This window comes from Zalophus californianus, chromosome 1, assembly GCF_009762305.2.
Source record: "Zalophus californianus isolate mZalCal1 chromosome 1, mZalCal1.pri.v2, whole genome shotgun sequence".
Classification (NCBI taxonomy): Eukaryota; Metazoa; Chordata; class Mammalia; order Carnivora; family Otariidae; genus Zalophus; species Zalophus californianus.
The window spans coordinates 146,482,584-146,495,853 of record NC_045595.1 but is presented as its reverse complement, the minus strand read 5'-3'; the positions used below and the strand labels follow the sequence as shown (position 1 = coordinate 146,495,853).

General features: G+C 36.0%; 1 protein-coding gene across 7 annotated transcripts in view; it reads right to left on the bottom strand.

Annotated features, from left to right (window-relative positions):
- Window positions 1-13,270, bottom strand: part of LRCH3 (leucine rich repeats and calponin homology domain containing 3) — a 115,557-nt gene that overhangs the window by 58,651 nt on the left and 43,636 nt on the right. For all 7 annotated transcript variants that reach the window (XM_027584683.2, XM_027584685.2, XM_027584680.2 and 4 more), the window contains exons 2-4: window positions 8,353-8,497; window positions 6,461-6,587; window positions 3,370-3,475 (exon numbers count right to left, since the gene is read on the bottom strand). In XM_027584683.2, coding sequence (XP_027440484.1) covers window positions 3,370-3,475; window positions 6,461-6,587; window positions 8,353-8,497 — 378 coding nt within the window. The remainder of the gene's footprint in view (window positions 1-3,369; window positions 3,476-6,460; window positions 6,588-8,352; window positions 8,498-13,270) is intronic.

Here is a 13,270-nt window from a genome sequence, read left to right as displayed (position 1 = left end):
GTCAGTTCCCTCTTATTCATGGGGGATATGTTTCAAAACCCCCAGGGGATGCAGAAACTGCAGAGAGTACCAAACCCTATATATTCTGTGATTTTTCCTATACATACATACCCATATACATATACTGTGATTTTTCCTATACGTACATACCTGGATATATATGATAAAGTTTAATTTATAAATTAGGCACAGTAAGAAATTAACAACTAATAAAATAAAATTAAATTAACAAAAACTAATAATAAAATAGAACAAATATAATAGTGTAATAAAAATTATGTGAATGTGGTTTCTCTCTCTGCTAGAAAAAGAGGGAGGAATTAGCCATATGTACATAAAAAACTAAGCAAATAAAAAAGACAAAAACAACAACAAAAATAAGATGTATAAAAAAATAAAATCAGAGTACATCAACTGAATTGGCAGGGAACAATATTCATATAGTTGTATTAACATAAACAATAACACTTGGATCAAAAGTTGTGATAAAACTACACTGGAAAGGGGTGCCTGGGTGGCTCAGTTGTTAAGCGTCTGCCTTTGGCTCAGGTCATGATCCCAGGGTCCTGGGTTCGAGCCCCACATCAGGCTCCCTGATCGGTTGGAAGCCTGCTTCTCCCTCTCCCACTCCTCCTGCTTGTGTTCCCTCTCTCTCTGTGTCTCTCTCTATCAAATAAATAAAATCTTTAAAAAAAAAAATTACACTAGGAAGATAGCAGGAGGGAAGTAAAGGTATGATCGTGATAGTGTGTAAGAAAGTTAAATCGTCATCTGCCAGGTCACCTGGGTGGCTCAGTAAGTTAAGCATCTATCTGCCTTTGGCTCAGGTCATGATCCCAGGGTCCTGGGATTGAGCCCTGCATCGGGCTCTCTGCTCAGCAAGGAGCCTGCTTCTCCCTCTCCCTCTGCCTGCCACCCTGCCTACTTTTGTGAGCGCTCAATCTCTCTAATAAATAAAACCTTAAAAATTAAAAATATTTAATATATAAATAGTCATCTACCATAACAGGAAGTTGACATAAGTGTCAAGACTGGTAAATCCAGCAAAGCTGTTAAAGCATGTCATTTAGAAGTATGTCAGCAAATGCCAGTGAATAGAATTAAAGATGGAGAAGGCAGATGCTTCTAGACATTAAAACTGGGGAGGCGGAGGGGTGCCTGGGTGGCTTAGTTGGTTAAGGGTCCAACCTTGATTTCAGCTCAGGTCATGATCTCACGGTCATGAGATTGAGTCCCATGCCACCTCCGCACTCAGGGGGGGAGGGAGTCTGCTTGAGATTCCCTCTCTCTCTTCCCTTCCCCCATGCGCATGTGTGCGCACACACTCTCTCTCTAATGAATAAATAAATCTTAAAAAAAAATAACTGGGGGGGGAGATGGTTGAGGCAGGTGAATGCTATTATTGATTTTGAGCTTTTTCTACTTGACTTTCTGAACGATATATTTTTAAACTACTTCATACTATATATATTTTTATATTACTCGACTTTCTGAGCAATATATTACTTTATAACAATTAAAATTTAAAATCAAAATGGCAATAAGAGACATACTAACTTATCTACCAAATTGGAATATGTTAGAGACCATATGAACTTCCACACTAACTTATGTAGCTATCAGAATAAAGCTTTCCTCCAGCTTAGCTCTCAGTTTAGCTGTATATGCTGAGATTACAAGATAAGCTGACAGAAAACCATTTAAGGGCGCCTGGGTGGCTCAGCTGGTTAAGCGACTGCCTTCGGCTCAGGTCATGATCCTGGAGTCCCTGGATTGAGTCCCGCATCGGGCTCCCTGCTCGGCGGGGAGTCTGCTTCTCCCTCTGACCCTCCCCCCCTCTCATGTGCTTTCTCTCTCTCTCATTCTCTCTCTCTCAAATAAATAAAATCTTTAAAAAAAAAAAAGAAAACCATTTAAAACTATTTGGGTGACTCACCATTTTCTTGGTAACACAACTTTAAAATTTGATAGAGAAATCAATTAGATGATAAAATTATTAGACTGTAATTGTCATCTAAAACCCTGAATTTTCATTTTCACTAAAATCCCAATGTTTTCATTAACTGATTTTATATTAAGTCCATATTACTACATTAATAAGCCTTTAAAGATCAATCTCAGTAGGTAGGTCCTGAGTAGAAGGGTAATCTTGGATAGAATTTTTGGGTTATAGGGCCTGTGCCATGATTTTGGTCAGTTCTGCTGGGGGCCTTCATTCACATTCCTGAGGGGGTAGAAAGCAGACCCAGGAGGAAATGAGGAAGGGCTCTAAAAGTAAAAGGTGTAAAGGTTACTGGGTAAACGACTGAAAGGAAAGTTATGCAGGATTTTGGCTAGTCTGACTGCACTAAGTGTATAAAAGTGGACTCAAAGGTCACTTATTGAGACATTTTGACATACAAAATGTCAAAGTCACACTTGTATGTGTTAGAATTAAAAATCATACTGGTGTTAACATTTGATTCCACAGTGAAGCAAAAGCTTCATTAGTTAATTTAATATTTACTATATATTATAAGTCATGTTTTATAGAAGAACCTAGAGCATCACGGTCATGAAAATACCTTCTAAAGGACAGAGGTAAGGGAAAGTGGATGGGAGTACAGATGACACAGGAGTTGCCAGGAACTGATAACTACTATAGCTGGATATTCATTGCTCTCATTTATATATGAAATTTTCCATAATAACATTAAAGATATATTCTGATCTAAGTTCTCATTTTCATTTCTTTTACAGCTTCTTTCATGAATTCATATTTTGAAGGGTTGATAAATTATACTTAATTTGCTTAATCATTTTTATGATTTAGATACATATACCAGAGCCTATAGTGAGCCTAAGATAACAAGCCTCCCAGTGCAGTCTCTCACTCCATTCATTATTCATTCTACACATCACCTCTAACCATTAATTAGCCTCTATCTGAACATTTCCAGGGAAAGATAAAGTAAGTTCAAGTCAAGTCCATTTAAGTCAATGCAAATTGTAGGAATGTTTTTTCATTACACTAAACTATTTCCTCATCAAAAACATGATCTATTTAAAAAAAAAAAAAAACAAAACATGATCTATTTCTCCCAAGTACTCACACTTACTGAAACTTCCAGAGACCCTACCTTGAGTTATTAATTAATTCTGACAAGATCTAAAAATACAATCACTGGTTAATACGTTATTGGAGTTTTTCACTGAAGAATCTAACTTTAAAATCCACAAGGAAACAGATAACAACATATAGTAGCTGAACCACTGTATCTCAAAACATTGCCTGTAACTCTCATACATTTTTGTCTTGTACCTATCAGTCTGAGAGATCTTCAAAATAAAGAAACAAGTAATAATGAAACAATTATTTCAGTTTCTTACCTTCAGGCAAACGTACTAAGTGGTTTCTTCTTACATTAAGGTCTCTCAAGGCCTCCAAATTACCAATTTGGGAAGGTATTGTTTGAATTTCATTGCAGCTCACATCCTATCTCAAAAAGATACAAAGTAAAGAATTGTTCTAGTATTACAAATTTGTCTACTTTAAACCATGTGTAAAATGAGGTTCAGTAAGATAATACCTATGGTCTGTCTTAACTGTAAAAAAAAAAAATCATGATTCCATGTCCAAGAATAATACCATAGTTTCTACTAGCATTTAATTCCAAAAACTTACAGGTTTCTGATTAATTTTACACAATTTATATGGATCTACACTAATTTTATGAGCAGACCAAAAATTAAATGACAAGATGTGGGCAGAAAGCCTGGGATCAAATCAAATGAAAATTCTAGTGAAAAGGTAAATTAGAAAAAAGTATAAAAACTGATCTATTTTATAAGTGTTCTAATGAAACTAGAAGAAAAAACAATGATAAAAATTATAATGATAAAATTAATTGAAAGGAAATCCTATTTTCAAAATGCCAGCTCGCCTGCTCAAGAATATTAAAAAATGCATTAAAGATGACTCGAAAAGTTCTTTATCAAACTGAAAGTGAGGGAAAAAATAATAAAGTACACATAACTCATAGGCCATGGAAAAAACAGATACTGCTCTCTCGGCATCTGATCAAGCTGGTACCAGTACATGTATTATGCAGGCCTTCTGGTATCTTGGTCAACAGCTTGATTCCACCAGTTCTGAGAAGAGGCTAACTACAGATTCCAAGATTGACAAATTCAGAATTCCATAATTCTGAGACCAGCCAGAAAAAAGTATAAATCCATGTGTAACAGCAGGAAGTTGTCTAGGTTAATAAAAGCTCCAAGATGTCACATTAACACTTAGAACTCCTCTAGGATATGAGTAAAAGGACAATAGTAACAGACTTACTATTAGAAAAGACCACTTACCAAAAACTTCAATAATCTTCAATAAACTTCAATAATCTTCAAACATTATTTTTACATTTTCCCATAATATTCTTAGAGAAAATATTATTTTTACCTTTCCTACCAATTAATGACTGAAGTAGATCAGTAGCTATACTTCTTAGTCCAGTGGTCTGGGCATCAAAGTTAAAAGGAAAAGAAGTTGAAAGGATAGGGAAAATTGAGCTTGAGCTAGAAGGTAATAGTAATTTCTAATATTTCTCTCGGAAAATGTATATCTTGAAAGACAAAAGTTTACTCTCACTTAAAAACGAAGAGAAGGGATGCCTGGGTGGCTCAATCGGTTAAGCGTCTGCCTTCGGCTCAGGTCATGATCTCAGGGTCCTGGGATTGAGCCCCACATGGGGCTCCCTGCTCAGTGGGAAGTCTGCTTGTCCCTCTGCCTCTGCCCTTCCCCCTACTCGTGCTCTCTCTAATAAATGGATAAAATCTTTTTTATTTTAAAGATTTTATTTATTTATTTGACAGAGAGAGACACAGCGAGAGAGGGAACACAAGCAGGGGGAGTGGGAGAGGGAGAAGCAGGCTTCGTGCAGAGCAGGGAGCCCGATGCGGGGCTCGATCCCAGGACCCCAGAATCATGACCTGAGCCAAAGGCAGACGCTAAATGACTGAGCCACCCAGGCGCCCCAAATGGATAAAATCTTTAAGGGGAAAAAAAAAAAAGGAAGAGAAATAGAGGCACCTGGCTGGCTCAGTTGGAGGAGCATGTGACTCTTGATCTTGGGGTCTTTAGTTCAAGTCTCACATTGGGTGTAGAAACTACTTAAATAGACTTTACAAAAAAGGAAATAAAGGATAAAAGCAATAGGATGTTGTGAGAACATGTTCCATCAAGTGGGAATCAGGAGCTTTGGGATTATTAATTCTCACTCCGACACAAACTATTTGTATGACTGAGGGTTATCAATTTACCTCTTTTGTAGAAAGTTAAAAGCTCCTTCTGCAAGATGTATCTATCTTTTAGGTATTTATGATTCAATAAGCAGAAACAGAAAGTTTAAATGATTTGAATATCAGAATCTGAATCACAAGTAAAATTTACTGTTAGTTCATGTTAATAACCCAAGTTCTGAAGAAATGCCAACAAACATATATTTTGGACTTTATTTCCTAGATCTAATTGTCTCTAAATAAATAGTAGTTTAGTATCTAGACTCCAGATTTAATATATTTGTGTATTTTTACATGTGACCTTTTATTTTCATAATCCACCTAAAAAAAAAGAGAGAGCTAATGTGTGGTCGTTAAATTATATGTGTATTTTTTGTTTATGATGTCTACCTTTGTTAATAAACCTACAAGAAACTATCCTCCCAAATCTCAATGGATATAATTGTATTTGACCATTTCAGAAATATAAAACATGGGCTCTGAAGTTGAGGTAGATTGGTTTCAAATTCTACTTCAGTTATGGAACCTTGGGCAAATTACTTATCCTATCTAAGTGCCACTTTCCTCAGCTGCAATATGATGATAATTATAATACCTAATTCATAATGTTACTGTGGTGATAAAATGGGAAAAGTCCCATTCCTATGCCCAGAACATAAGCACTAAAGAGTAACAAGGAGTAGTAAATGAAAGTTATGCTTCTCAGAAAACATAAGGCAGTAAAGAATAGCTTACTTTAGAGAGGGAGAGGGGTGCTGGAGATAGCATGTAAGGCAAAAAAAAAAAAAAAAAAAAAGCCTGATCTTTGCAGTGCCCATTCCCCTATAGGGGCTAACCAAAAATCAGAACACTGATGCTATTAAGATTTAACCTGAAAAACTGAAATGCATTATTAACTTATAGCTCACAAGTTTAATAACATAGAAATCACTGAATATTGGTTAAAATTTAATTCTAATGATTCCTCCCAGTCCATGTAGGCCTATTAGACTTGTACTTTCAGTTCTTTAACTCTGTGCTGACGCACTTCAGTATTGATCAACCAGCAAAACTTCACTATTCATACTTGGAAAAAAACTAAAAAACACACCTTAATAATGGGTCTTTACCAGAGAACAGAGCATGGTATAACTATGGATATACATACATGTGGGAACAGTAAAAAAGTAAAACATTAACTTACAAGTTCTGTTAAATGTCTGAGATGTCCAATTTCTTCTGGAAGTGACACCAATTTGTTATTACTAGCAATTAAGACTTTCAATGGTAAATTACACAAGTGCACTGGTAATGTTGACAGTTGGTTCCGACTAAATGGGTAAGTAGAGAAAGAAGAGTCAGAACCCCCCACTTAAGAAAAAAATTTCCACCTTTCCTATTCTATACTCAGTAAAGGGACAAATGTTAAGTCTTGAAAGGAACAAATGGGGTATTAGATTTGGATTCTAGTCTCCATTTCCTGACGTATCACCTTTGTGGTTTTAAGCACAGCATTATCTGCTTTTTACAGATTCCTCATCTGTAAATGGAGGATTTTAATACCTCCTCTACCTATCCTACAGGGCCCTGCACCATAAAACTCCTTTGCAAATAATGATGTGCTATATAAACACAACATATTATTATTTTATTAAAGTTAATGTTATGTATAAAGTGATTTAAAAATATGGTAGATGACTCTCATCCTCTCTCCTTGTCTTCCAAAGGAGAGTTATAAACATAAAAGTAGTTGTAATCTACTTCCCTCATCATTACATACATTATAATCAAATGTATATAAATAATCCAAATATGGTTCTATGGAAAACAAGTGACAGACAGGCTGTGATTTCAAATATGTCACATCAGCTGAAATACAGGTGTGGAATCTTTTATTTATACAAAAAACATGCAAAATCAGTACTAAAAGTACGCATCTATCATTAGGATAAAAATAAGTTAAAATTTTACTTATACAGATTTAACCTTTTAATCTCTAGGGTCAATTGGCCCCATTTCCAAGACCTTTTGCTGATTTGACTAATATAGATCATGAGCTTTTAAAACTTTTTAAGTCAATAATAATTCTATTCCAGGGCACCTGGGTGGCTCAGTCGGTTAAACGTCTGCCTTTGGCTCTGATCATGATCCCAGGATCCTGGGATCAAGCCCCACATCGGGCTCCCTGCCAGGCAGCGAGACTGCTTCTTCAAGCTCTCCTCCCCGCTTATGCTCTCTCTCTCTATCTCTGTCGCTATCTCTCTCTCAAATAAATAAAATCTTAAAAAAAAAAAATTCTATTCCTAGACATTTACCTTAAGGAAAGACAAAAATAAACATTTACATACAAGAGTCTCTGCCAGTATTATTTTTATCATGGCAAAAAACAAACTAAACATCTGACAGGGAAAACGAGTTTTAGAAGTATATAAACGGTACAATAAAATGTTACATATAAAAATATTTCCAAAGAGTATTTCATGCCAAGGGGAAAAACTCATTTAAAAATTTGACTGAAAGCCTGGAGAAAAAGGAAAACATCACCTATAATTATAACTCAGATATAACATTTTGGTGAATTTTCTTTATACTTTTCTACATTTGTTCATTTTCTCCAATGAACATTTATAACTTTTATAATGAAAAATATAGCAAAAGAAGTCTTCCAAGATATGAAAAAATAGAAAGGAGTTAAATAAATGCATTTACACATTCAGAACTTAGTATACAAAAATACAAAATCACAAGAGTGAAAGTACTTTCAGATCTATTTTCATCTGATAAAACTTATTTGAAAATGTAACTGGAGCATCATAGCTACAAGACTACTGCAAGCCTATCAGGCTCATGACCCTTACAGTTTGTTAATTATTGCCAAGCTAAAGACAAAGGGAGAAACTAGAAGGACATAGGAAATATTGTTAATTCAGCCTAGTGCTCGCTTCGGCAGCACATATACTAAAATTCAGCCTAAGAACATGTACAGATACTGCAGATATGAACAGATAATGTAAATTTTAGTGAAAGGGAAGAGAGAACTGAAAATACCACATAAAACTAAAAATTAGAGAAAAAAAAAAGAAACAACATCCTTACCTAATATTTAAGAATGTCAGAGCCTGTAGGTTTAGAATTGCCTCTGGTATATACCGAATACAATTTTGATATAAGTTGAGATTCTCAAGAGAAACAAAATGACATGCTTCTATGGGAATTTCTGAGAGACGATTTCGTGACAGATCTGAAAGAAAAAATAAAGTTTATGATCAATCCTTAGAACTTATTTTATTAAAATGTTAGGTAAATAAGCAGGTTTCATCATTGTCTGAATTCCCAAGAGTTCCCATCGTGAAGAATGGTCCAGAGTAAACATTCAAATATTTATTAATCAGTTGAAAAAACCATTTTAACATATACCTCTCCATCTTTTTGCTGGGAAATATTGATTCTTTCTGAGTCTTCACATATACTTAAAAAATAAAACCAGTATTTTTTGCAAGTAACACAAAATTTAAGGCATATCTCCCTACAATTACACCAAAGATCATACTAAGTATCAAATATCCTAGGAAACAAATGGATCCTAAAATCCACCTTCCCAAAAGCATAGACAACATTCTGAGGTTTTTAAAAGAGCAAAGCAAAACTAAAAAACAACAGAAAAAAAAAACCCAACAACAACAAAAACCTGCCCCTTTCTTTCTTTTCTTTCTTTCTTTCTTTCTTTTTAAAGATTTTTTATTTATTCATTTGAGAGAAACAGAGAACAAGCAAGAGCATGAGCAGGTGAGAGGGTCAGAGGAAGAAGGAGAGGCAGACTCCCTGCTGAGCTGGGTGCTCGACACAGAGCTCGATCCCAGGACGCCAGGATCATGACCTGAGCCGAAGGCAGATGCTTAACCGACTAAAGCCACCTAGGTGCCCCATTATACTGCCCCTTTCTTTCCGGATAAAGATTATCAGGGTCATGTCAAAAGGAGTCAGGAACCATTTTTGCTCCCGCTGGCCAAAGATGAGACAATCTTAGCTTCAATAAAGATAATTGCAAAGGACTCATATGTATCACATATACTGAATTATACTAGTTTATAATGACATCTCCCCCTTCCCCCTCAAAAGATGATAGAGAACCAATTCATTATCTTGTAAACTGATAAAGTAAGGGGAAAACATTTAACTTGCCTTTCCTATATGAACTGTATCATTGAATAACCAAACAGATGAAAAGAAGCGTCTCTGTATGTGTTCTAGCTATAAATGAAAAATGATAGAATGTCACCATTTTGCAACCCTCAATGAATTAATGGATCTAGAATTGAGTATTAACAGCTATCTTTACAATAGACAATCAGAAACTGTAGGCCTCCCTCTGGAAGAACAGAACATCACTTATAGTCTTGCCAGAGGAACAGAACCTGTGTCTAATGAAGCTTTTGCAAACTTTCAGGAAATGCAGAAGATCAGGGAATGTGCTGAAATAGTCACTCCATCATTATCCATTTAGATCTAGTTAAATATACTGTGAGATTCATTTGCTTACCACTGTTTTCCCTCTTCTTATGCCCTATCTTAAAGTCTCTGTTGGTAATTATTTGGTGAGAATCATTTCCTGAGAACTTTTCCCCTAAGTGGAGGACCTGTATTACTGCATATCCACAAGTATCTTGTTTTCACCATAACATGTGAATAATACTTGGCTAGCTATAGGCACAGGTCCTTTCTTAGGAAGCTGTAGATGTCATTTTACTACCGTCTAGCTTCCAGTGTCAAATTGAGTAGTCTGGCACGTGATTTTTCCTTTGTAAACAGCATGATTTTTGTCTCCCCACCATCCTCAACACTCTGGCTTGAACTCAACAGGCTCTTTCAATCTTTCTCTAAACCAGAGAAATGCTTGCCTATTCTATCTTTAGTTGTTGTATCTCCTCCATTTGCTCTTTCTCCTTCCATATATATATGGATATATCTATCGATGGATATATTATATATATAGCTCTCTCTCTCTCAAATAAAAAAATAAATAAATAAATATTCCCCCTCTCCCACTGCCCTATTTTGGTATACTCTTCTATTTAATGTTCCAGACCAGGAATTTGAGTCTCAACAATAATCACCCTTTCCACAAATTAATATATAAAATGCTCCCTGCTTTTTGTTTTCTTTTACACCATGATTAGAAGCATGTCTCTTTATTCCTCCTGAAAATCTAAGATAATTTATTTTGTTTTGCCTGTTAAATCTGTCATCTCTCTCTTTCCGTTTCTATTTCTGTTCTATTTCACTGAAATCACTTGTTGTAGATGCAATCCTTGTTCATCTGTCTCTGTCTGCTGGTGTTCCTTTAAATGAATAATTTTCCTTTGCCAATTCATGGCTTGCCTCATCCTCCAAGGTTGAGTCCCTTGAAAGGCAGTTAACACCAAAACAGCAGAAGCAATCTCTACAGTGCACTGGAAGTAAGCTTCCACTCAGGGGCACAGTTCTTCCTGAGAACTTAAAAATTTTGATAATTGCCCCATTAGGATTTTGCCTCTTGTTTTCATTTGGATCACAGTATACTTCCCAAACTCACATATTCCCTCTAGGCCCTCCAGCCTACAAGTCTCAGAATTGGTTTCACTCTGAAGTGGTACTTAGTACCACTTAGTAACTGAAGTTGGGAAACAGATCACCATCTTGCCAAAATGCCTCCCCATATTGTATTCATTAGGAAAAAGTTAAAGCCCTGGTTAACAGAGACCATCAAGTACTTAAGACTAAAAATTTCCTATAGAATCACACTATAAACAATTTCTTTCATACTAAATGCAACAAGAATTATTTTAATCAATTCCTATTTAAATTTTACCAATATAATTTTAAAAGTTGAAGAAATGAGGGGCGTCTGTCTGGCTCAGAGGAGCATGTGACTCTTGATCTCTGGGTCATGAATTTTAGCCCCACATTGGGTGTAGAGATTACGTAAATAAATACATAAACTTAAAAAAAAGTTGAAGAAATGAAAGAAATTAAATTCATTGCAAACTGCTCCTTATTTAAATGTAACCCTCCAAAATGAAAGCTCCAGGCAACAAATTAAATTTAGGCAGGGATTATGCTTAATCTCTTAAACAAACAGGATTTAAACTCAGTCTGTTAAGCATCTGCCTTTGGCTCAGGTCAGGTCCTGGGATCGAGCTCAGCGGTGGGGGGGGAGAGGGGGTCTGCTGAGTCGGCTTCTACCCCCCTCCCACTCCCCACTCATGTGCTCTCTCTCACACAAATAAATTTTAAATTACTTAAAATCCAGAAAAATGAAACAAATAGCTTCCATCATTTTTTTTATGCCCATATTAAACAGGGGAAAAAAAATAACAGCAAGATACACACTAGGCTTAGATGCATTTCAATAAATGGGTACTCCTTAATTTTTTAATACTTAGCAAATTTAAGGTATAATCTATTTTTGAAACCAGTTTTGTTTAAGGGTTCTTATAAGTTCTTTCACTTAAGTTGTATTTTTATTTCAATCTGGGAAGACAAGTAGCTTCTTCCTTATGTTAACTGAGTAATTTTTTTACATGCTACAAATTCATAAAAGAGTCATTTAGGTCATTGATCATATTACAGAAGGTACTGCAAAGTACTAATGGTTTATAAAAAATATTTCTTGTCATACTCCCTCAAGGAAGAAATAATTTCGTAGTCAAAGAAATGTGATTTTAAAAAGCCTTTAGGGGCACCCGGGTGGCTCACTTGGTTAAGTGTCCAGCTCTTGGTTTCGGTTCAAGTCATGATCTCATGGGCTGTGAGATCCAGCCCAGGCTCAGTGGGGAGTCTGCTTGAAGAGTTTCCCCCTCTACCCTAGCTCTACTTGTGTGTTTGCGCGCGCTCTCTCTCTCTAATAAATAAATAAATAAAAATTTAAAAAGCCTTTAAGAAATAACCTTCAGTTTAAAAAATTATGGGTATGTATTATTCTTAAAACTCTTTTTCTGGTTATAAAAGCAATGATGCTAACTTCGTATGTGCAGAAGACTACATAAAACATATATGCGCCTGGGTGGCTCAGCTGGTTAAGTGACTGCCTTCAGCTCAGGTCATGATCCTGGAGTCCAGGGATCGAGTCCCACACCGGGCTCCCTGCTCAGTGGGGAGTCTGCTTCTCCCTCTGACCCTCCCCCCTCTCATGCTCTCTCTCTCTCTCTCTCAAATAAATAAATAAAATCTTTAAAAAAAAACATATATGCATTCAAATAAATAAAATATTGCCAGCACCCTAGAAGTCCAATGTAGCTCTTCCTGATCATACCCTCTTCCCTCCAAAAGAGAAACCAATCTACTGATTTTAGTGATAATCATTTCCTTGATAGTTTTAACACTTTATAATTTTTAGTATTAGCTACCCATTGTTGCTGTAACAAATTACCACAAATTCAGTGGCTTAAAACAACACAATTTCATTATTTTACATTTCTGGAGGTCAGAAGTCAGAAATAAGTCTCACTGCGTAAAATCAAGGTGTGTTGGCAGGGCTACATTCCTTCTGGAGATTTTAGGGGAGAATCAGTTCCCTTCTATTTTCATGTAAGTTGTATTCTGCAGTAGTTCCTTCATTTTCACTGTCTTCATAGTTCTTTTTTTTTTTTTTAAGATTTTATTTATTTGACAGAGAGAGAGCACAAGCAGGGGGAGTGGCAGGCAGAGGGACAGGGAGAAGCAGGCTCCCCGGAGAGCAGGGGGAGCCCGATGTGGGACTCAATCCCAGGACCCTGGGACCATGACCTGAGCCGAAGGCAGTCACTTAACCAACTGAGCCACCCAGGCGCCCTTCATAGTTCTCTTCTACATGAACATGCCACAACTTATTTGCTTATTCTACTACGGATGAACATTTCAATTACATATCAATCTAGATAAATATCTAGGAGTGAAAATGCCATGTAATAAGATATATGGATCTTCAACTTCACAAGAGAATGACAAACTGTTTTCCAAAGTGGTTGTACCAATTTACACATCTACCAGCAGTTCT